The sequence below is a fragment of the Sturnira hondurensis genome, unplaced genomic scaffold (genome assembly GCF_014824575.4).
Source record: "Sturnira hondurensis isolate 20B ecotype Veracruz unplaced genomic scaffold, ASM1482457v3 Scaffold0021354, whole genome shotgun sequence".
Taxonomy (NCBI): Eukaryota; Metazoa; Chordata; class Mammalia; order Chiroptera; family Phyllostomidae; genus Sturnira; species Sturnira hondurensis.
In genome coordinates, this window is record NW_028093985.1 from 35,739,797 (window position 1) to 35,764,743 (window position 24,947).

At 37.3% G+C, this 24,947-nt stretch overlaps 1 protein-coding gene and 1 pseudogene across 3 annotated transcripts in view; one reads left to right on the forward strand and one right to left on the reverse strand.

Moving 5' to 3' along the window:
* The window catches only part of COMMD10 (COMM domain containing 10), a 159,864-nt gene that overhangs the window by 9,151 nt on the left and 125,766 nt on the right, over positions 1–24,947 (forward strand). For all 3 annotated transcript variants that reach the window (XM_037032104.1, XM_037032107.1, XM_037032106.1), the window contains one exon: positions 6,651–6,806. In XM_037032104.1, the coding sequence (XP_036887999.1) occupies positions 6,651–6,806 (156 nt within the window). The remainder of the gene's footprint in view (positions 1–6,650; positions 6,807–24,947) is intronic.
* LOC118977425 (non-histone chromosomal protein HMG-14-like) lies at positions 5,951–6,362 on the reverse strand (annotated as a pseudogene).

A 24,947-nucleotide genomic window follows, 5' to 3' on the forward strand; every position in this document is an offset into this window, starting at 1 on the left:
TTCTTGGTATGCAGTTCTTCATAGTAATTTCTTACAGTCCCTTCTGTTTCTGTGGTGTCGGTTGTAATCTCTCCTCTTTCATTTCTGATTGTGTTTATTTGGGTCCTCTCTCTTCTTAATGAGCCCACTTAAAGGCTTGTTGATTTTGTTTATCTTTTCAGAGAACCAGCTCCTGGATTCATTGATCCTTAGAATTGTGCTTTTAGTCTCTATGTCATTTAATTCTGCTCTGATCTTGGTTATTTCCTTCCTTCTATTTGCTCTGGGCTGTCTTTGTTGTTGTTCCTTGAGTTCTTGTAGGCATAGGGTTAAGTTGTTTGCTTGAAATGTTTCTATCTTTTTTAGGTAAGCCTGTATTGCTATGACCTTCGCTCTCAGGACTGCCTTCTCTGTGTCCCATAAGTTTTGGGTTGTCGTGAGTTCATTTTCATTTATTTCCAGAAACTTTTTGATTTCTTCCCTAATTTCATTCTTGAACCATTTGTTGTTTAATAGCATGCTATTCAGTCTTCATAATTTTGAATATTTTGGGTTTGGGTTTTTTCCTTTGCGGTTTGTTTCCAGTTTCAGTTCCTTGTGGTTGGAGAAATTGCTTGGTATGATTTCAGTTTTTTTGAATTTGTTGAGGCTTGTTTTGTGTCCTATAATGTGGTCTATCTTTGAAAATATTCCATGTGCGTTTGAAAAGAATGTGTATTTAGCTTGTTTGGGATGAAGGGCTCTATATATATCAGTTAAGTCCATTTCATCTAGGGTGTTGTTTAATGCTGCTGTATCTTTGTTGATATTTGGTTTGGAAGATCTGTCCATTTTTGATAGTGGGGTGTTAAAATCCCCTACTATAATTGTGTTGCTGTCAATATCTTTCTTGAAGTCCTCTAAGAGTTTCTTTATACATTTGGGTGCTCCTATGTTGGGTGCATATATTTACAATGTTTATGTTTTCTTGGTAGATTTTTCCCTTGAGTATTATGAAGTGACCTTCTGGGTCTCTCTTTATTGCCCTTTTTTTGAAGTCTGTTTTGTCTGATATGAGTATTGCTACCCAGCTTTTTCTTCCTGTCTGTTTGCTTGGAAAATTTGTTTCTAGCTTTTCACTTTTAGTCTGTGTAGGTCTTTTGTCCTGAGGTGGGTCTCTTGTAGACAGCATATGTGTGGGTCGTGCTTTCTTATGCATTCAGCTATTCTATGTCTTGTGATTGGAGCATTTAATTCATTTGCATTTAAGGTTATTATTGATAGGTACTTATTCATTGCCATTTTTGTACCTGTGTTCCTTTCTGTCTCTCTCTTTTCCTTCCTTTCTTAAAGTAGTCCTTTTAGTATTTCTTGCAGAGGTGATTTGGTGGTGGTGTATTCTTTTAGACTTCTTTTGTCTTGGAAGCTCTTTATTTGACCTTCTATCTTGATTGAGAGCCTTGCTGGGTAAAGTAGCCTGGGTTGCAGGCCTCTGGTTCTCATTACTTGGAATATTTCTTGCCATTCTCTTCTTGCTTTGAGCATTTCCATTGAGAAGTCAGTAGCCAGCCTTATTGGGACCCCCTTGTATGTTACTTCCTTTTTCTCCCTTGCTGCCTTTAGAATTTTCTCTTTGTCTTGGAGGTTTGCCATTTTAATGATGATATGTCTTGAAGTGCGCTTCTTTGGGTTCCTCTTGATTGAGATTCTCTGTTTCCTGGATTTGTGAGACTTTTTCTCTCATCAGATTGGGGAAGTTTTCCATCATTACTTTTTCAAATAGGTTTTCTATCCCTTGCTCTTCTTCTCCTTCTGGTATCCCAATTATTCAGATATTATTGCATTTCATATTGGCTTGCATTTCTCTTATTCCATCTTCATTCTTTCTGAGCCTCTTTTCTTTTTCTTGCCCTTTCTGGGAGTTTTTTCCTACTTTGTCCTCCAACTCGCTTATCTGATCCTTTGCTTCATCTCTCCTGCTTTTGATTCCTTCCACTGTGTTCTTCAGTTCAGAAATTGTATTCTTCATTTTCTCTTGGCCCTTGCTGACGGTTTCTATTTCCTTTTTTACATTAATATAGTTGCAGTGAGTTCATTGTAGTTCCCCTGTAGTTTCTCGTAGCTCATTGTGAGCTCTTTGAACTTCTTGATTACCAGTGCTTTGAATTCAGTATCTGATAGCTGACTTGCTTCTATTTCATCTAACATTCTTTCTCAGGCTTCCTCCTTTCCTTTTTGGGGGGGATTGTTTCTTTGTCTTCCCATTGTTTGTGAGACTCGTCTTGTTAGCTTCAGCTTCTTAAATTGATTTTTTCTGGCTCCCTGGGTTTGTGGTATGAACTTCTGTAGTATAATACCTATGAGATTCAGTGGTGAGGTCTCCTTGATCTCCCAAGCTCACTGGTCTTGGGCTGTCCTGTAAGTTGGCTCTGTGTCTGTCTTTGTGTTTTGATTATTTTGGGGTCTTTCTTTTGTGGGTCCTTCCCACCATGTGGTTAACTGATGGTCCCTCTGTTCAATACCCATTTTAATTTGTTGTGCTGGTGAGGGAGGGTTGCGTTGAAGCTAGTTCCACCATGTGTACAAGCTTTTGAGGATTCTCTTTTGGTCTTGTTCAGTTGTTTGCACTGGGTAGTTTCTCCACTGTTTAGTTGTATTTCCAGATAGTTCTTGGGTTGAGGTTTGTGTGATTTCCATTCCCTCCTTCACCTTATTCTGTTGTTATCTGTTGGTGGTTCCTTTGTTGTTGGGTTTCCTCTTCCAGCGGGTATCCTGGTGTTCACCACTTCCACCTACTCTTTTTTTGTGATCAGTTGGAGGGGAAGGCAAAATGGTTTATGATAGCAGGGGAGTATTCTATGGTGTTTACAGTATCTGCCGGTAGAGAAGAGATAGGAGATCCTTTGGCTATGCATAGTGTTAACCGTAATCTTCGACCCAACTAGCCCTTTTTAGAAAGGATGGAAAGAAGATAAGACTCTTGTTGGGGAGGAAAGGCTTCTGAGTTGGATCTAGAAAGCAATGAGGTTGTGGGAGGTCAGATACTGAGGTAAGGTGAGAGTAAAGGATAGTAAATAGGTGTAGTGTACGAGAGAATAAAGGTAACCACTACAGTAATAGAGTTCAGGAAACTGTGAAGTGGGCTAAGATCCGGGAGGTGTGTTGCGAAGTATTTACAATTGTATGGAACAGCTATTATTTACAATAATATTAGAGCAACAATCATATGACAGAATCTATGCGACCTGGGTAACAAGAATGGGGATAGAAGACTTTGAGTAGTGTGCTAATGGAACACAAGTGACGTGAAAGGCAGTAAATTAGCAATACACTGTGGAAGAGAGAACAGGGGAAACCTATCAAATGATACAATATGACCAGCCAAGCAAAGAAGATTATACAGAAAGAAGAGGAATCCAAAAATACTATTAAAATAAAAGATGTAAGAATAATGAAAAAATAATACAAATATGCAGTCACTTGTAGTTTCTCTGCAGTAGCAAAGTGAGATTTGTCTCTGTCTCTACTGTTGGGATGCCCCCTCTTTGGGTCCTACTCTGGTCCTTTCACAGTTCCAAATTTTTTGTCTCACTTGTGGGTAAAACAAACAAACAAACAAACAAAAAGGCAGTAGAAGGGAGAAAGAAGAGATAAAGTTGCAAAGAAAGGAAGGAGAAGTAAAACAAGAAAGAAGGAAAGAGGAAAAAATTATTGAAAAGTCAAACAATAATAAAATTTAAAAAAATAAAAGATCACTTAAAAAACAAAACAAAACAAAAAAAACATCTCTTGTTGGTTTCAAACTGGCCAAACCAGTTTTTCTGGTCTCGCTGGCTGCAGGGGTCTGAGGGGCAATTGGTGTGGCCTTTCTCAGTTTCCCGATATGTACTCAGCCAGACTTGTGTGCACCTTCCGGAGAGCTAGTCTGGCACCTCTGCTCAGCCCCCCAGGTTGGGAATCCAGGTCTTCAGAGCTTTCCTTCCCCGGGGCCATCACTGTGGGCTGAGGTGTGGGGGTGTCTGTCTGGTCAGGCTGCCTTGGTGCAATGGATTTAGGTGAGAACCCTTCCCAGTGCTATGGGGGAAGGTAGGGCCTTTCAACCTGGCTGGGTGGGGAGTAGGCCGAGCGGTTGTCACAGGAGAATCCCCCAAACAGTTTTACTATTTGAGAAATTCCTCCTACTCAAACGTGCTGCTCAGTGCAGCCCAATTCTCCAGCCAGGCCAGTGACTATCAGGGTCAGAGCCCAACACTGACTCTCAATCGCCCAAGACTCAGACTCAGACTCAGACTCAGACTCAGACTCAGACTCAGACTCAGACTCAGACTCAGACTGCGAGTCTCAGTGTGAAACTTGGCAGTCTCAGACTCCCAAGCCAGTGACCACAGACTCCGCGGGTGATCATGGCCCTTGTGTGTTTGCCTCTTTGTCCTTATTCCCCTCTCTGCAACTTTAAACAACCAGATCTCTCCCAGTGCTGCTCAAACCCTGCTTGGCCAGGGAGGGAGGGAGCCGCTGACCTGGCTCTCTCCCATGGACTCTGTGGCAGGCCTGCCACTCCCAAGGAGTCTGTGGTAGATCCAGTGCAAGGTGCCGGGCCTGGGGCTACAGCCACATCCCGTGCTGGTCCCTGGGAACTTATTGTCCTGCAGCCATCTCCTTACTGTCTGGTCTTTCAGTGGCCGCTGCAATTTCTGGTCTCTTATTTTCATATATTCTGGGGTACTGCTGTCAGTTTGCTCTGGTTCTCCATAGATGGGCCAGGTTTTTCTCCCGTGTGTAGGGGGAAGTGGAATCTGCTCCCTCCTACTCTGTCACCATCTTCCCAGCCTCTCGTGAAATTAAATCTTAAGTAGTACTGTAGCTTTATGAGCATTCTAGTGACAGAGACTGTTAAAGGGACAAGCTGCCAAGTGTCTACTACATACACACTTACACAGATTGCAGATCATAACGATGGCGACCCTTGGTGGGCCTTCAGTAGAAGGAAAGGACTGTCGAATAAGACAGAGCAGCATGGGGTCTGTGAGAAAGTTGTTCCAGAATTAGTAAGTAATAGAACAGATATCACTGTTAAAATTTTTACAGTATTTTATTACTTATTATCTAGGAAGTTGATAGATGGAAGGTAGTTTTGAGAAAGTGCTTCTTGGAAAATTTTGTTAGTTGGGAAACAAAACCATTGTTCACTTCTTTGAAATAATTAAGTGAAATAAAGAAGTGAAAAATTTTTTTCTTTCATAATTGAGATTTTATTGGTTGTTCTGAGGATAAGTCAACAGACATTCCAATTTGTGTACAATTCTTAACATACGTACCAAAAACCTAGTCATGTAGTCATGGTTCTTTTCTAAACAGTTCCAATAACTTTCCAGTTTAAAATTTGTAGACTAATTTTCCTTAATAGAGTATCAAGTACCAGTATCTGCAAATGTTGATACATCAAAGTCTCACTAGTTCACAGTTTACTGTTGTATATGTTACATAATCAAATTTTCAGGCTTTCACAGCACATCAACAGAGTTACTAGGAATGCTGGGCAACTACACCAGAGACATTACAGTGTGCACAAAATTCTGACAGGGGAGCTGAAATTGAGGAGTAGGTTTCTTGAAACAATTCTGCCAAAAAGATGAGAGTACCAGTAATTTAACATGCTCAGGACATATTAAATGCATGCCATTTAGTATGCTTTGTACTGTATTATAGGATGTAAAAACTTAATATTCCATCAATGGAATATTAATTAAGCTGACACCCAAGATAATCAAAGATTCTCATGTTTAATATCCTACTATTTTCTGGTTGTACCAAAAAATAAAAAGTAGCGAATGATTTCACCTCTTAAAAATTTTTATTCTTAAAAAAAATGGAATGAGGTTGAATTCCCTCCTTAAAAATGTTCCTAGAGCTACTGAAAAACTTACATTTACAAAATAGTTGATAAAGATATTCCTCTGGATTGTACAAGCAGGGAGAGAGGTGCCACTGATAAGGCCTGGCATATGCCTTAATCAGACTTGGCTCCTTTCTCTGCTGCTTCATCCGAGGCTGGACTCTCCTCATTTTTAGACTCTGTTTTCTGCAGGTAGATAGTACTTGGGTTCAAGGTTAAGCGCTTTGGCTTATTTTCCCTTCACTCTCTTTTCCCTTTCGTTTGCACTTTTTTGTCTGCATATTTATTCTTCCTTGCTGCCTTTTTTGGCTTTGTGTCTGCTTTTGCAGGAGCAAGCTTAGCTGACAATTTTGCTGATCTGCTTCTTGGGCTCCTCCTTTGCTGCACCCTTGGTGGAACTGACTTTCCTCCTTCCCAGACCTGGGCTGCCTGGTTGCTGCTGCTTCTCTGGCCGCCCAAGCTGCTTGGACCCATGATGGGGGTGGTGGGAGAGCCCAGGAAATAGCATTTTAGTTAGGGTACCATTTACATAGCTAAATCATAGAAGTTTGGTGGATTTAGGATTGCTTACAGCTCAGATAAAAATGAAAAAGTTTAGCCTGAAAAATTTAGGCCACTTAATCTAAAATCTTTCAGTCCTTGGAATGGTATATTATTTGTAAAATAATAAAACTTTTTTGCACTAGAAATATAAAATATTCTTTTGATTTAAATTATTTAATATTAATTTTCTGTTTGCTTATAGATCAAGGCCTCTGTATGAATATTTGAAATATATATTTTTTCTTTTTAATAGGCAGTATATTACAATGTGAAACCAGCAGCTTTGCAGCAGCAGTTAGAGAACATTCATCTTCAACAAGACAAAGCAGAAGCATTTGTCAGTGCTTGGTCTTCCATGGGTCAAGAAACAGTCGAAAAATTCAGGCAGAGGATTCTTGCTCCCCAAAAGGTACAGGTTATGTTACCTCAAAGATACTTCTCAGTAATGTATGGCATAAATTATTATGCCTGAAGATTCTTAGGATGACAACATTTTGTAGAGGGGTAGAGTCAGGCAAAAGAAAGTATCTAGACAGCATTCCTATAAAGTTATCTTCATACATGTTTGCTACCACAATGTGATTTAACTTTAACTTGCAGTTTAAAATATGCCTCTGTTACTTCAGAATAGGAATGAAAATCTTTTTTCCCCTTGAGGCCTTGGGCAGAGTTGGTTATTCTTTTAACTGTATATCTGTATATAAAACTTACTGTAATTTTACTGAATTACATAATTATTTGTTTCTGTGTTTCTGTGTTAGTCCCTAGCAGAATGCCTTATATGCAGAAGGTAGTTACTTTTTAGTTACCTTTTAGTCACCCTTAATGGAGGGTAAGATGATCACACAGATTTTGCCCCTTTTTTTTTCCTGAATTAACATACTGGTAATTGATTTTCAGATTTTCGGCTAACTTTATGTTCCTGCGTTAAATCCTGGTCATGATGTGTAATCCTTTTTATGTGTTTCTGTATTTGATTTGCTAATAATTTGTTAAATATTTCTCTGTGTATGTTTATGAGGAATATGGTCTGTACTTTTCTAGTGGTGTCTTGTTTCTGTCAGGGTGATACTGGCCTTGTAAAATGAGTTGGGAAGTGGTCCCTGCCGTTCGGCTTTCTGGAAGACTTTGAAGGATTGGTATTATTCTGCATTTCAGTAGCATTATAAGAGAGTCCCAGTAGATCCGTATTCTTGTCAACACTTGGTATTGTCAGTTGTTTTAATTAAAACCACTGTGTTAGGTTTGTAGTGGTATCTTATATTTTCACTTGGATTTTTTTAGTAACATATTATGTTGATTACCTTTTTATGTGCTTGCTGGCCATTTATATATATATATATTTTTGTCAAGTGTCTATTCAAACATTTTGTCTAACTATATCCATATTATGACAAAGAAATCCCATGGTAATAATATAAAGGACTATTACAGGTGCAAATCCCAGCATATAGATAGAAATGCATGTGTTTTGTTTTCTTTTTTCTTTTTGTTTGTGTGGAGGGTGTTTTTTTTTGTTGAGTTTTGTGAGTTCTTTATATAATGTAGGCATGTCCTTTGTCAGATATGTGATTTACAGATGTTTTTTCCTAGTATATTGCATTTGTTTTTATTTTCTTACCTGTCTTTTGCAGAGCAGAAGCTATTAATTCTTTTTTTAAAAGTGTTTTATAGATATATTTTTTACATTTGAGGATAAGGTCCATTTTGAGGCAATTTTGTATAAGGCATAAGGTACAAGTCAGAGTTCCTTTTTTCTGCATATGGATGTTCATTTTTTTCCACACAATTTGTTGATAACATCATTTTGTCCCTGAATTGCCTTTGCTCCTTGTCAGAAATCCTTCAGCGTACTTGTGTGAGGCTTTTCTGGACTCTCTCTTTGGTTCCATTGATCTATTTGTCTATCTTTATGTCAGTGTCACACTGCCTTAATTGCTATAGCTTTGTTAACTTTGTAGTCAGTCTTAAGATCAGGTATTGTGAGTCTGTTTTGTTCTTTTTCATCAGTGTTTTGGTTCTAGTGTCTTTGCATTTTCTTTTCTACTTTTTCTTAATTCTCACCTGAGGACATTTTTTCATTGCTTTTAGAGAGAGAGGAAGGAAGATGGAGAGAGGAGAGAGAAAGAAAAACATTGACATGAGAGAGAAACATCAGTTGGTTACCTCCCTTATGTGCCCCGAGATCGAACCTGCATCCTAGGTGTGTGCCCTAACTGGGAACTGAACGTAAAAGCTCTTGGTCTACCAGATGATGCTCCAACCAACTGAGCCACACCAGCCAGGGATCTTTGCATTTTTATATCATTTAAAAACCAGTTTTTCTAGATCTATAAAAACCCTGCCTAGGATTTTGATTGAGATTTAACTTATAGGTCTCTTTGTAGAGAAATGACTTCTTAACAGTATTGAGTATATCTCTCCATGTATTTAGGTCCATTTTGATTTCTTATGTCAGTGTTTTACATTCTTCAGCATACAGATCCTGCACATATTTTGTTATATTTGTACCTGAGTATTTAGTGGGTTGTTTTGTTTTTGAGTTGTAGATAGTACTGCTTTTTTATAATTTTGGTCACTAACTGTTCATTGCTAGTATATAGAAACAGTTGATTTTTGTATATTGATCTTGTATTCTGTAACCTTGGTAAACACGATTTAGTTACAACATTTTTGTGTGTGGATTTCTTGTGATTTTCTTTGTAGATAGTCATATTGTTCATGAATAGAGACAGTTTTGTTTCTTTCTTTCCGGCCTTTAGAGTTTTTGTTTTTCTTGCCTTACTGAACTGAATAAGACTTTTTAAAAAAATATTTATTTATTTTTAGAGAGAGGGGACCAGGAAGGAGAAAGAGGGGGAGAGAAACATCAATGTGTGGTTGCCTCGCATGTGTCCCCCACTGGGGAACTGGCCTGCAACCCAGGCATGTGCCCTGACTGGGAATCAAACCAGCAACCCTTTGCTTAAGAGGCCTGCACCCAATCCACTGAGCTACACCAGCTAGGGCACGACTTTTTTTTTTTTTTTTGATTAACTTATTTATAGAGAGGAGAAGGGAGGGAGAAGAAAGGGTGAGAAACATCAACATGTGGTTGCCTCTTGTGTGCCCCTTACTGGGGACCTGGCCCACAACCCAGGCCTGTGCCTTGACTGCAAATGCAACAGGTGACCCTATCTTTGGTTCACAGGCCGACACTCAATCCACTGAGCCACACCAGCCAGGGTGGGACTTCTAATATGATGTTAAATAGGAGTAGTATGTTGGAAACATCCTGCCTTACTCCCAGTGTTAGAGAGAAAGAGTTCATTTTTTCATCATTAAGTAGGATATTAGCTATTTTTAGAAAATGTCCCTTTGTTTTCATCTCTTTTCACCTTTTTTGTTGTTGTTGTTAACTACATTTTAAGAACTCTCAGGTGTTCTCCACATCACTGCTTCATTTTTCATTTCAGTTTCTACTTTTTTGTATATCCTGTACAGATTTTAAGTTTTCCATTTTGTGTCCCTGAAATTCTTCTTTCAACCATCTCCATTTAAAAAATCACTTGCCTTTTAATATTTGCATGTTCTCTGTTTAGAATTTTCTGCTATTTTATAGAGTTCATTTTTTGCATTTATATAAGTACAGTTTAAAATATTTCTTTTTCTGCTATTAACAGTTTAAAATATTTCTTTTTCTGCTACTAATAGTAAGTCATTTTTCTGGATGACTTACTATTTATTTCTTCCCCATGTCAAGTTGTATTTGCATTAAGTTCTGTTTAAGAAGTGGTTTAATCAGTTGTCATGTGAAATATGCAAAAAGACATTGGACAAACATGATTAATTGCATATTGATTCCTTGAGAATACTGAAAATTATTTTTTGTCAACTTAGAGTACATGAAAGTATAGCTAATACATTAATGCCTTAAATACTTAATTAAGATAATAACAAACATTTCTTGTGTTTATTGTTGACCAACTATTCCATTAAGTGCTTTATATCTCGTAAAACCCATTAATAATTCTACTTCCTATTTAAAATAAAGTCAGAGTTTAGAGAGATTACCTAATTGGTCCATCATTACACCGCTAAGTGAGTGGCAGAGTTGGGATTTGACACAAGTAGTCACACTCCCAAGCCATCATACTGTACTGCCGCCTAAATGTTACCTGCAAATTTTTGTGTGTGTCAGATATTAAGGAGGGTGGTTTACATAATTGTGTGTGTGTGGTTCATATCGTTGAAAAGGAAGGAAATAAAACTTTAGAAAGGGTAACTTGATCATGTTAACCCAAGTCGTCCATGATGAGACTGAGACAGGAAACAGACCCATCTCATAAGCTTTGTTCCTTTCGCATCGTGCTGCCTCTGGCAGCTGTAATGTTACCTTCCTTTTTTGCCCTGATGACCATTTAGAATGTGGCCATATGTGAAAATACGTCATGTCATTTAAATTGTAACAAAATAGACAGCAGTGATTTCTTACGTAATAAATAAAAGGTATATTTACAACGATTGACTTGTCTTAATGGTAATTTAGGGGCTCACTCGTGTGCACCGTCCGGGCACTGCTTACAGTGGAACATCTGTGGGTAATAATCCTAAATTTAAAGAATCAGATTCAATTAAGTAAGTTAAAAAGTCAACAGATGCTTCTTGTTAATTCAGTTTTTAAAAACACCTTTTTATCTTTTATTATTTGAAAATTAATCTCAGTGATAGCTTTTTGTAGGATATGATTGAAGAAGTGATGTTTAAATTTTATCTTACTCTCTTGTTTTAAAAAATGTATATTTTATTTTACCCTCTTTAGAGACTTGAGACTGAAATGTCACTACCACTTATTTTAATTTGTATTCTCTCTCTCTCTCTCTTTTAAATCAGTGTTGACTGTCAACAGTGTCCTTGGAGAGGGTTTTCTGTTTGATTTTTACTTTAATGCCTATTCGATCATAATATTTGTTAAATTAGGAATACCCTTTCATACAGAACTTAATCTGTGTTTAATTTTACTCCTGAAATTCTGTTTCTAGTTTTTTTACATACATTTCTACTAAACTAAGTGTACCCAGTTACATGTCAAATATTATTGACATATATATCTGTTTTTTTTGAGACCTAAGGAAAATAATTGTATTTGTTTTATATAATATTTTTTTCTAAAATAGTTTACATTGATTCTAAGTTTACATTTCTAAGCTAATGATATTTCTTACTTAGAATTAGATGTGATTATGAGAAATATATGCAAGGCATCTTTAAACTCTCCTAGTAACCTCCTCTTTAGAGATTGCATGCACTGATCCTCTTTCTTAAAGTGTATTTGTATGTTTGTCAGGGAGCTTTTAAATATAACTATGAGTTATATGTGCTTTGAATGTTCAAAATGTATTTAGTGTGATTTTCTGGTAAGAGTATTAACTTTACCAACTAATGGCAAAGTTACTCATATCTACCCATTTCATTATATAATGAAATTTCATCATATTTCCTGTAGATTCTTGAGAAACCAACATTTTAAAATGGATGGCCAATGTTCATAAGATAATGTTTCTATAACATTCTTAAAAATATCCCCTTTAAAGCCATTATAGTAAGATTAACTTTATTGTTAAGTGTAACAACTACTTGTTTCCTTCATTATTTGTTAAATACCTGTATTTTATATGGTATTCTTATACTTATATTCTTATATGGAGTATAAGAAATTAGAATTTGGCCCTGGCTTGTACGGCTCAGTTGATTGGGCATCATTCTGCAAAGTGAAAGGTTTCTGTTTGGGTTCCCAGTCAGGACGTATGTCTGGGTTGCAGGTTCAGTCCCTGGTAGGGTGGTGTGAAAGGCAACTGATCGAGGCTTCTCTCCCTCTCTTTTGCCCTCCCTTCCCCCTCTCTAAAAATAAGTAAATAAATTTGTTTAAAAAATTAGGACTTTGTATTTTATATGGAGTATAAGAAAGTAGAAATTTGGATTTAAATGCTTCTTAACATTATCTTCTGTATTTATAGGAAATGTGTTTTATTGTAATTATAAATAGTACTGGGCAATACTTGGCCCACCGAGGGATGCCTGTTTTATTACTTTAGTTATTAGCATGCTATAAATCAAGTAAAAGACAGTTTTCCCATGTTCTAAAATTAAATGAATATAAATGTTTGTGAGGTTTAAATAATGTCATATGTATTTACTACTTTTTATTGAAGTATAACTTAACTGCAGTAAAATGCAGAGATTTTTAAGTGTTCGATTTGATGAGTTTTGGAATTTATACCCATTTAATTATCCATGACAAAATAGTGAATATTTTCATGACCTGGAAAGTGCCTAGTTTTTAATTTAATTTTATTTTTAATTTTATTTTATTCGTGTCTATTCTATTACAGTTGTCCCAATTCCCCACCCCCCTTTGCCCTCCTCCATTCTGCCTCATCTCCTGCTCCCACAGTCCATCCCCCACTCCCATAGTTCATCTGCATCCAGTTGTCATGTCCTTGGGTCATTCACACATGCTCTTTGACTACTCCCTGCCCCTTTCTACCATTTCCCCCCTCCCCACTTTCCATGTCTCTGGTACTGTTTCACTCATTAGTTTATTTTGTTCATTAGAATCCTCTTATAAGTGGTATCATATGGTATTTGTCTTTTACCAACTAGCTTGTTTCATTTAGCCTAATCTTCAGTTCCATGCATGATGTCACAAATGGTAGAAATTCCTTCCTTCTTTCTACAGCATAGTGTTTGATTGTGTAAATACACCACAGTTTTTTACTCCAGTCATCTACTGATGGGCACTTAGGCTGTTTCCAATAGTTGGCTATTGTAAATAGCACTGTTAAAAACATTAGGGTGCATATATTCTTTTGAATTGGTGTCTCAGGGTTCTTCGGGTATATTCCCAGGAGCAGAATCACTGGGTCATAAGGCAGTTCCATTTTCAGCTTTTTGAGGAAATTCCATACTGTTTTCCACAGTGGCTGCACCAGTTCACATTCCCACCAATAGTACAATAAGGTTCCTTTTTTCTCCACATCCTCGCTAGCAGTTGTTTGTTGATTTATTAATGATACCTATTCTGACAGGTCTGAGATGATATCTCATTGTATTTTTAATTTGCATCTCTCTGATGGCTAGTAATGTTGAGCATATTTTCATATGCCTATGGGCCATCTGTATGTCCTCCTTGAAGAGATGTCTATTTAAGTCCTCTGCCCATTTTTTGATTGGATTGTTTTTCTTCCTGGTGTTGCATCCTGTGAGTTCTTTATATATTTTGGTGATTGAACCCTTTTCTGATGTATCATTGGCAAATATGTTCTCCTATACAGTCTGTTCTTTTTTCATTTTGATGATGGTTTCCTTAGCTGTGTAGAAGGTTTTTAATTTGATGTAGTCCCATTTGTTTATTCTTTCCTGTATGTCCTTTGCCCTAGGAGACATATCAGCAAAGATGTTGCTACATCTGAAATTTTCCTCCCTGTGTTTTCCTCTAGGACTTTTATGGTATCATCATTTATATTTAAGTTTTTTATCCATTTTGAGTTTATTCTGGTGTATTCTGTAAGTTGGTGGTCTAGTTTTATTTTTTTACATGTAACAGTCCACTTCTCCCAACACCATTTATTGAAGACGCTATTTTTATTTCAGTTGTATGTTCATTCCCCCTTTGTCAAATATTAATTGGGCATAGAGACATGGGTTTATTTCTGGGCTTTCTATTCTGTTTCATTGATCTCTGTGTCTGTTTTTATGCCAGGACCAGACTGTTTTGATTACAGTGGCCTTGTGGTATAGTTTGATATCAGGTATTGTGATCCTTCCTACTTTGATCTCTCTAGATTGCTGTGGCTATTTGGAGTCTTTATTTGTTCCATATAAATTTTTGAAGTATCTTTTCTACATCTGTGAAATACGCCATTGGTATTTTAATAGGATTTGTGTTGAATCTATAGAGTGCTTTGGTTAGTATGGACATTTTGATGATGTTAAATCTTCCAGTGCATGAACAGGGTATATGCTTCTATTTATTTGTATTTTTCTCAATTTCTGTCTTCAGTGTTCTACAGTTTTTTGAATACAGGTCTTTCACCTCTTTGGTTAAGTTTATTCCTAAATACTTTATTTTTTGTTGCTATAGTAAATGGACTTTTTTCTTAGTTTCTATTTCTGATATTTTATTGTTTCTGTGCAAAAATGCCATCAATTTCTGAATATTGTCTTTGTGTACTCTTAGTTTGCAGATTTCCTTATTAGGTCAAGTAGTTTTTTGGTGGAGTGTATAAGATTCTCTATGTAGGCTATCATGTTGTCTGCAAATAATGACAGTTTTACTTTCTCTTTTCCAATTTGGATCCCTTTTATTTCTTCTTGTCAGATCACTGTGGCTAGAACCTCTGATAAATAAGAGTGGTGAGAGTGGTGGACAGCCTTGTCTAGTTACTGATCATAAGGGAAATGCTTTTAGTTTTTGCCCCTTGAATATAATACTGGCAGAAGGTTTTTTGTACATGGCCTTTATTATGTTGAGGAATGCTCCCTGTAGTCCCACTTTGCTGAGTGTTTTTATCATAATTGGGTGCTGTACCTTATCAAGTACTTTTCCTGCATCTATTGATACAATCATGTGATTTTTTTGTCTTTCATTTTGTTTATGTGATATATTACATTTATTGATTTGTGAATATCGTACCATCCTTGCATCTCTGGAATAAGTGCCACTTGATCGTGGTGTATAATCTTTTTAATATATTGTTGGATCTGATTACTACTATTTTGTTGAGGATTTTTCATCATGTTTGTTCATCAGACATATTGGCCTATAATTTTCTTTCTTTGTTGTGTCTTTACCTGGTTTTGGGATTAAATAACAGTGGCCTCATAAAAAGAGTTTGGGAATCTTTCCTCTCCTTGAATTTTTTGGAATAGTTTGTGAAGGATCAGTTTGCCATCTGGTCCAGGGCTTTTGTGTGTTGGCAGTTTTTTGATTACTGCTTCAATTTCACTAGTTGTATTGGTCTATTCAGAATTTCTGCTTCTTCCTGATTCAGTTTTGGGAAGTTTTGTGTTTCTAGAAATTTATCAGTTTCACCCAGGTTGTCCAATTTTTTGGCATATAGTTGTTCATAGTCATTTCCTATAGTCCTTTGTATTTCTGTATTTCATTTAATTCTGCTCTGATCTTGATTCTTTCCTTCCTTCTACTTGCTCTGGACTTTGTTTGCTGTTGTTCCTCTAGTTCTTATAGATGTAGGGTTAGGTTGTTTATTTGAAATGTTTCTATCATTTTAGGCAGGCCTGTATTGCTATGAACTTCCCTCTCTCAGGACTGCCTTTGCTATGTTACATAGGTTTGGGATTGTTGTGTGTTCATTTTTATTTGTTTCCAGATACTTTTTGGTTTCTTCCTTGATCTTATTGTTAATCCATTCATTATTTAATAACCTGTTATTCAGCCTCCATGAATTGGAGTGTTTTTGAGATTTTTTCTTGAGGGTCATTTCTGATTTCAAGCTGTTGTGATCCCAGAAGGTGCTGGATATGATTTCAGTTTTCTTCAATTCTTTAAGGCTTGTTTCGTGTCCTACCATGTCGTCTGTCTTTGGGAATGATTCATGTGCATTTGAGAAAAATGTGTGTTTTTCTTCTTTGGGGTGAAATGTTCTAGAAGTATCAGTTAAAGCCATTTGATCTAGAGTGTCATTCAGTTCTGCAGTATTTTTGTTGATTTTTATTTGAATAATGTATCCATTGTTGACAGTGGGTGTTAAAATCCCTTACAATGACTATACCACTGTCTACTTCTTTCTTAAAGTCCTCCAATATTTTAATTATATATTTATATGTGTTTACAAAAGTTATATCTTTTTGTTGAACTATTTCCTTAAGTATTATGAAGTATCCCTCTTTGTGTATTGTTATTGCCTTTGTTTTAAAGTCTATTTTGTCTGATATAAGTATTGCTACCCCAGCTGTTTTTTTCATAGCCATTTGCGAGGAATATTGTTTTTCATCCCTTCACTTTCAGCCTGTGTATATCTTATGTTCTGAGGTGGATCTCTCATGGACAGCATATATGTGAGTCATGTTTTATTATCCATTCAGCTACCCTGTGTCTTTGATAGGGACATTTAATCCATTTACATTTAAGGTTGTTATTGATAGATACTTATTCATTGCCACTTTTTCCTTTTGTAACAGTATTTCCCACCACCACCTCTCCCTCCTCCTCCTCCTCTTCCTCCTCTTCTTAAAGCAGTCCCCTTTAGCGTCTCTTGCAGTGCTGGTTTGGTGGAGATGTAGTCTTTTAGTGTAAGGGGAGCTGCCTCCCAGTTTCATTATGGGTTTAAGTTATGCATACTTTTTTGGCTTCACTTAGGCTGGAAAACTAGTCTGCTAGTGGATATGCAAATTAATTATTTTTGAATATAGGTATGAAGCTATTCTGTTATTTATATGTAAAATAACTTTTAATGGCCCTGGTTTATGTCTCCCATCCCCCAGCCAGACTTGTGGGGGGTGAATATTCCCAAACACCCCAAGTTCAGGACCCATTACAAATACTCTCTTTTGGGGGGCCCTGGGTCCTCTCAGCTTACATCCTGTTACAACATCATTAGCTGTTGATGTAGCAGTTTATTTAAAGAGCTTTAGATTTGAGAGACCCTTGATCAGTCTTATTTGAAACAGAAGTGTGTTCTTTGCTTTATGAATAATTAGCTAAAACCAGAACCATTGACAAATGAAAGATTTTATTAATAACAAAGAACTGTGCTGTTAGCAAAATTACTCTTATTATGTCATACATAGTATTTAAAGATGTGTACTTGCCGAGTAATTTTGATACACCTTTTCAGTGTTGCCAATTGTGAGAGTATTAGTTAAATTACATTAACTTGTACTATTATCTTCATATATTCTTGGTATGTAGAGAGGTAGCAGTTTGAAGGTTGATTCATTGATGTTTTCCTTCAGCACCTTACAACTTGGACATGAAGACCATGACTAGATATTTTGGCCAAGTTTGTGGGTCAAGGAGTATAATGAAATTCCATGCCACTCTAGCAGTAAGACTAGGTTGACTTTGCGGCATCTAAACTTGAGGGTATAATTAGTGAGCATGCTTAAATTGTGATATTTGTAGGAAAGCATTTGTACCTGTTATGATTTGGTGTAGCAGCAACATTAAAGAACGACATTGGTTCAGTTACTTTTGGGTTTTTCATGTCCTCTGGAGACTGCCTAATGGGTAGTCCTATGCAGTGTGATGTGTACAGTATGCTCTCTGGTGGTAGGCAGTCACTTGGTGCAAGATAACTCTAGTATTGATTAAAGAAGTTTATTTCTTTGCAACTATGTGATACATGGTAATAGACACAAGTATGTAATATGGATACCATATTGTGTAATGGTCATCTTTGAGATCCTGATATTGTCTTTACTTATAGATGTCTACTTATAGATGTCACAGAGGGGATGCTTTCTTTTAGACACAGGTGGTTTGGCTTGGTCTTTGGAGGCTTATTGCCATCTGTTCTTGCCAATGACTAAGGATGACGAAGAAAGTGATAAGTAGCAGGCACATGAAGACGTTTTCCTATTGCATCTATACATTCTTCTGTTACATTCTTTAGTATATTGTATCTTTTAAAATTATATCAAATTATAATTTACTTAGTGTAATTAATGTCCTTTTAAATTGTACATTTTGATGAATTTTGGTAGTTGTGTACCCATGCGATCACTGCCGTAATCAACATATAGCATTTTCATCACCCTCAAAAGTTTCCTCCTTCCCCCGGTGGTCTCTTCCTCCCCTAATCTTGGTCCCAGGATCTGCTTTCTATCAATACAGATTGCGTCTTCTAGGATTTTATAAAAAATGGAATCATACAACTGTGCTTTTTTTCTTTCTGGCTTCTTCCACTGAGTATGATTTTGAGGTTCATACATGTTGTTGAATGTATTAATAGTTTGTTTTTTTATTCCAGGGTAGTATTTAATCATAAGGATATACCACAAGTTGTTTCCATTCACATTGATGGTTTGCAGCTGTTTTAAATAAATCTGTTAACGTTCATGTTCATACTTTGTATAGTTATATGTTTTAATTTTTCTTGGGTAATACTTAGGGATGGACAGACAGGGTTGTAGGGTAGGTGTATTTATAAGAAACTGCCAGTTTTCTGAAGTGTTCATACTATTTTACATTCTAACCAGCAATTCTTTATACCCTGGCCAGCACTTGGTATTCCCATTCTTTGAGATTTTCGCCATTCTAATGAGTGTAAGGTTATTGAACAAAAAGACGCTGAACATCATTTTATGTGTTTAAGGGCATTTGTATATTTCTTTTGTGAGCTGTCTGTTCAAATCCTTGCCTATTTCTTTATCTTATTATTGAGTGATAAGAACTCTATATAGTTTGGGTACAAGTCCTTCGTCAGGTATATGTATTGTGAATATTTTATCAGTCTGTGGCTTACCTTTCCTTTTTATTTTTTAAAATATATTTAAAAAATATATTTTAAAATATGTTTTATTGATTATGCCACTACAATTGTCCCAATTTTCTTTCCTTTGCCTCCCTCCATTCGGTACCCCCTTTTCCTCCAGCACCCTCCCCTCGACCTTAGTTCATGACCATGGGTCATGCATGTAAGTTCTTCAGCTTCTCCATTTCCTATACTATTTTTAACATCCTCTGGTCTGTTTTGTACCTACCAATTTATACTTCTTAATCCCTGCACCTTCCCTCCCACCCCTGTTCTTTCCCTTCCCCCTCCCAGCTGATAACCTTCCTAATGATCTCCATATCTATGATTCTGTTCCTGTTCTGTTTGTTTGCTTGGTTGTTTTTTTTAAATTTAGTTGTTGATAGTTATAAATTTGTTGCCATTTTAATGTTCATATTTCTGGTCCTCTTTTTCTTAAATAAGTCCCTTTAACATTTCATGTAATAATGACTTGGTAATGATGAACTCCTTTAGCTTTACTTTGTCTGGGAAGCAATTTATGTGCCCTTAAAGTCTAAATGATAGCTTTGCTGGATAGAGTAATCTAGGTTGTGGGTCCTTGCTTTTCATTGCTTTAAATATTTCTTGCCAGTCCCTTCTAGCCTGCAAAGTTTCTTTTGAGAAATCAGCTGATAGTCTTGTGGGGGCTTCCTTATAGGTAACTAACTGCTTTCTCTTGCTGCTTTTAAGATTCTCTTTGTCTTTAACCTTTGGCATTTTAATTATGATGTGTCTTGCAGTGGGCCTCTCTGGATTCATCTTGTTTGGTACTCTCTGTGCTTCCTGGACTTGTATGTCTATTTCCTTCACCAAGTTAGGGAAGTTTTCTAAGACTTTTTTTCGAATTGGTTTCTGTTTCTTGCTCTCTCTCCTCTTCTTCCAGCCCGCTTCGATGCAACTATTGGTACACTTGAAGTTGTCCCAAAGGCTCCTTACATTATTCTTATTTTGGGGGGATTCTTTTTTCTTCTTGCTGTTCTGATTAAAAGCTTTTTTTTTTTCCTTTTGTTCCAAGTCGTTCATTTGATACTCAGTTTCCTCCACTGATGGTTCCCTGTAGATTTCTGTATATTTCACTTAATGTAACCTTCATTTCTGTCTGAGTTTTTTTTTTTATGCTGTTACCATATCAATGACTTTGAGCATCCTGATATAGGTTGGTTATTTCCATATTGTTTAATTCTTTTTCTGGGCTTCTGTTCCTTCATTTGGGTTGTATTTTTTATGTCCTAAATGTGGCAGCCTCGCTGTGTGTGTTTCTGTGTATTAAGTAGAGTTGCTTTGACTCCCTGTCTTAGTAGTGGGGCCTATTGTAGGACAGTGGACCTGTAAATTGTGTGGGGCAAAGTCTTAGGTGATGGACAGGGCAGGCCAACCTGTTTCACTGCTTTGTGGCTCTGTGTGGGGGGGAAGGCTCAGAGAGCAGACAGTGTTGCTGCCTGGCTTATGGAAGTTTACCTGGGAGGAAGCTGTCTTCCAGCACTTGCTCTGTTTCCATTCATCTCACTTTCCCCCATATGCCAGTCGTGCCCTCCAAGCCTTTGCTCTGGTGCTGAATTCCAGAGGCAGAGGGTCTGTGTAAGTCCTAAGTTAATGCAGGCCCTTATGAGTCTCCTGATAATCTGGCAGTTTCTTCCACCACCCCAATACCCACTGGTTTTTACAGCCAGAAGTTATGGATGTTTATCTTCCTGGTGCTGGATCCCTGGGCTGCTGGGTGCTCTGGCTTGGGGCTGGGATCCCTTGCTCCTGAGGTATCCCTCCCAATTTGTATTCACCAGACGTGAATGTGGGGTTGTCCGTTCCACTCCCTCCATTCCACTCCCACAGCTCTGCTACTCTCCATGCCTCTCCACCATGCTCTGTGTCTCTGCCCCTCCTACCCCTCTGGACAAATGCGGCTTCTGTAAGTTCTTGGTTGTTGGACTTCCTTACAGCTCGATTTTCTGATGGTTCTGGGTGATACTTGTTTTCTAGTATGGATGTAATTTTTTTCTGTATAGTGTGAATAGGTGAAGTGTGTTTACCTATGCCTCCATCTCTCCTGGAAGTTTCCTTTTTCTTAATGGTGACTTCTGAAGAACAGAATTTTTCATTTTGATGAAGTCCAGTTTATAGTTTTTTTATGGTCCATGGTTTTAATGTTCTATCTAAAATTTTTACCTATCTCAAGATCACAAAGATTTTCTTTTGTGTTTTCTTCTACAAGTTTGATGGTTTTAGTACTCACATTTAGGTCTGTGGAACATTTTGAGTTTGTTTTGTGTTTGGTGCTAGGTAGGGGTTTTTCATTTAGTTTTTATGTAGGTATCTGGTAGTTCCAGCATCACTTACCTTGGCATCTTGTTGGGAGTCAATTGATGAGCCTATATATCTATCCTTGTGCCACATTGGCACATTGTCTTTATTGCTCTAGCTTTATAATAAATCTTATAGTTAGGTAGTGTAGCTTCTCCAACTTTTAAAAAGATCACTTTGGCTTTTTTATGTCATTTGCATTTCCTAATTAAGTTTTAGGATCATCTTGTCCATTTCTGTAAAAAGTGCTGGGAATTTAATTGGATTGTCCTAAATCTGTAAATCCCTTTTGGAAGAATTGACATCTTAACAGTATTGAGACTTTAAATTTATGAACATGGTATATCTCTTCATTTATTGATATCTTCATGTAGTGTAGGAATCCCTAAATGGAGAGCTGCTTAAGTGTTCATGATATTTAAAAAAAAAAAAAAGACCACCAGGTGGCCTAGGCGATGTGGACATGCCATTTATTACTCAGATTAACACCAAGGACAGGAGGTCGATATGAGAGAGACCGCATGTCCTTCAGTCTAAGGCTCATTATAAGGGGTCCCAGACAAAGGAGACACATGTCCTATGTGTGACTCTAAACTATATTACCTCAGTGTGTGCCAGCAGAAAGAGAAGGTCAAGAAGTAGTCACAAGATAAGAAACAGCTCCTAGGCCCAATTTGCTTGTGGGGGGCTGCAGGGGGGCCGGAGGTCTGGGGGAGAGCGGAACAGAGCAAAGTGCCATTTTTTCCCCTCTCTGACCCTGCCCCCACATACACCGTCACAACCCAGGGACTGGGTTGCCCCACCCTGGTGAACACCTAAGACTCTGCCCCTCATACATAACAGATATGATCAGACCAAACAATATGACTGAAGAACAGCTCAAGGCCCCAGAGTCTATAATTCTAAGCGACCAAGAAGTAGCCAGCCTTTCAGATGCACAGTTCAAAACACTGGTGATTGGGATGCTCACAGAACTGGTTGATGTTAGTCACAAATTAGAGGAACATACGGAGGCTAAACTGATTGAAATGAAGGGAAATGCATAGGAAACCAATAGTGATGGAAAGGAAACTGGGACTTAAATCAAGGGAGTGGACCAGAAGGAAGAAAGAAGCAACCAAACAGAAAAATATGAAGTAACAAGAATTCAAAAAAATGAGGAGAGGCTTAGGAACCTCCAGGACATCTGTAAATGTTCCATCATCCGAATTATAGGGGTACCAGAAGGGGAAGAGGAACAGCCACGAGTGGAAAACTTATTTGAACAAATAATAAAGGAGCACTTCCCCAGTCTGACAAAGGAAATAGACTTCCAGGAAATCCAGGAAGCTCAGAGAGTCCCAAAGAATGTGAACCCAAGAAGGAACACACCAAGGCACATCATAATTACATTAGCCAAGATGAAAATGAAGGAGAGAATTCTAGAAGCAGCAAGAGCTAAGGGGACAGTCACCTACAAAGGAGTGTGCATCAGACTGTCAGCTGATTTCACAATAGAGACCTTACAGGCAAGAAGGGGCTGGAAAGAAGTATTCCAAGTCATGAAATCCAAAGACCTACATCCAAGATTGCTCTATCCAGCAAAGCTTTCATTTAGAATGGAAGGGCAGATAAAGTGCTTCTCAGATAAGGTCAAATTCAAGGAGTTCATCATCACCAAGCCTTTATAAAAAGGGACTTATCTAAGAAAAAGAAGATAAAAAATATGAACAGTGAAAGGACAGCAAATTCACAGTTATTAACAACCACACCTAAAACAAAAGCAAACTAAGAGGACAGCTAGATCAGGAGCGGAACCATAGAAATGGAGATCACATGGAGGGTTAGCAACAGGAGAGTAGGAGGAGGAGAAGGGGGGAGAAGGTACAGAGACTAAATAGCATTGACGGCAGGTAGAAAATAGACAGGGGAGGGCAGGAATACTATGGAAAATACAGAATCTAAAGAACTTGTGACACATGGACATGAACGAAAGGGGGGGAATGGTGGGGGAGGGGTGTGTAGGGTGGAGGGAAGTGAGGGGGGGAATGGGACAACTGTAATGGCATAATCAATAAAATATATTTTTAAAAAACGAAACAGCTCCTAAAAGGAGACGAGGGAGTTACAATCTATTCCCAAAACAATACACATTCCTTCTGGCCAGGAGTGCTCTAGCCAGAAGGTGCTTTGGCTGTGGGTGCTCTGGCCAGTCATCACCTTTCGACGTCTTTGCCCATTGATGGGTGATTTATGAGTGCACCTGCCCACACCATGCTGAGTGTTTAGCAGTTTTTGACCAAAAACAGCATGTCCCCCATGCCCCACATTCCCTATTCCCCCAGTCTCATCCTGAGTGACTTCTTTTGTTTCCCTGATGAAAAAAGTCCTCAAAGGGAAATGTTTTGTTGATGTGGAAGATGTGAAACAAAAATGGCAGAAGCACTAAAATGTATCAAAATCAGAGTTCACAAACTGTTTCGAGCAGTGGGAAAAAATGTCCTTCCTTTCCTTCTTCCTCCTGCCCTCCCTCCCTTCTTCCCATCTTTCCTTCCTTCCTTTTTCCTTGGCAATTACATCTAGGCACCAGGGTTTCAATATTATTATTTTCTAACCAGGGTCTGTCGACTTGATAATTTCATTGAATGCCTCATAGTCATCTCAAACTTAACAATAAAAAATTCAAATGGTCTTTGGATCATTCTTCTTGAAACTATTCTTATAGTTTTTCCATATTGATTAATGGCAATTTATTTTTATTTTTCCATCTGTACACGCCAGTTTGTATCATTTTGCCATTGTTATTTCAAGTGAATAAAAAACTAGGAAAGTCTGGTTCTACTGATAAGTGTATGTTTCAGAAACTTAGTGAAGTTTGCATAAAGATGGGGATCATGGGTATCCTGAAAGCACACCAGGCTTTCTCTCAAATTGGATGCTTGGTGCATTAAGGCCGATATCTATGTATAGTAAGCCCATACTTAATGTTGTCAATAGGTTCTTTTCCAATAAATCCTGTAAATGTATTTTTTCCTCTTTATGATATTCTTAGTAACATTTTTTCTAGCTTTCTTTTTTTGAGAGTATAGTATATAGTACATACAGCATATGAAATGTGTTCACTGTTTATGTTATCATTAAAGCTTCTGGTCAACAGTAGGCTATTAGTAATTAAGTTTTGGGGGATTCAAAAGTTATATGCAGATTTTTTTACTATTCAGGGGTCAGTGCCCTTAACCTCTCTGTGTAGTTCGAGGGTCAGCTGCACTTGTTTTCTTAGCTTTTCTTTGTCTTTTAGGACATTGACATTTTTGAAGTACACATAACATTTATTTTATATGATGTTTGTCCATTTTTATTTTTTGTTGTTTCTCTATGATCAGATTTAGGTTATGTTATTTGGATAGAAAGCTGTGTAAGTAATATTGTGGTCTTTGCAGGATATCACATCTAGAGTCATGTGATAGCCATTTGGTACTTTTTGGTGGTCTTAATTTTGATCTCTTGGTAAAGATGATGTTTTTTTTTCTCCCTTGAATAATTATTTTTTTCTTTTATAACTAAGAAACAATTGTGGGTGGATACTTTGTGACTCTGCATTCAAAATCAAACTTTCACCACTTACTTTTAGGATCCATTGCTGATTCATACTTGAATCAATTTATTGTAACTTTTGATTTTGATATAATTTCAAACTTAGAGAAAAGTTGCATTAATAGCATAAAGAACCTCCATATACTCTTTACTCCAATTCAGTGTTTTACACTTTACATTTT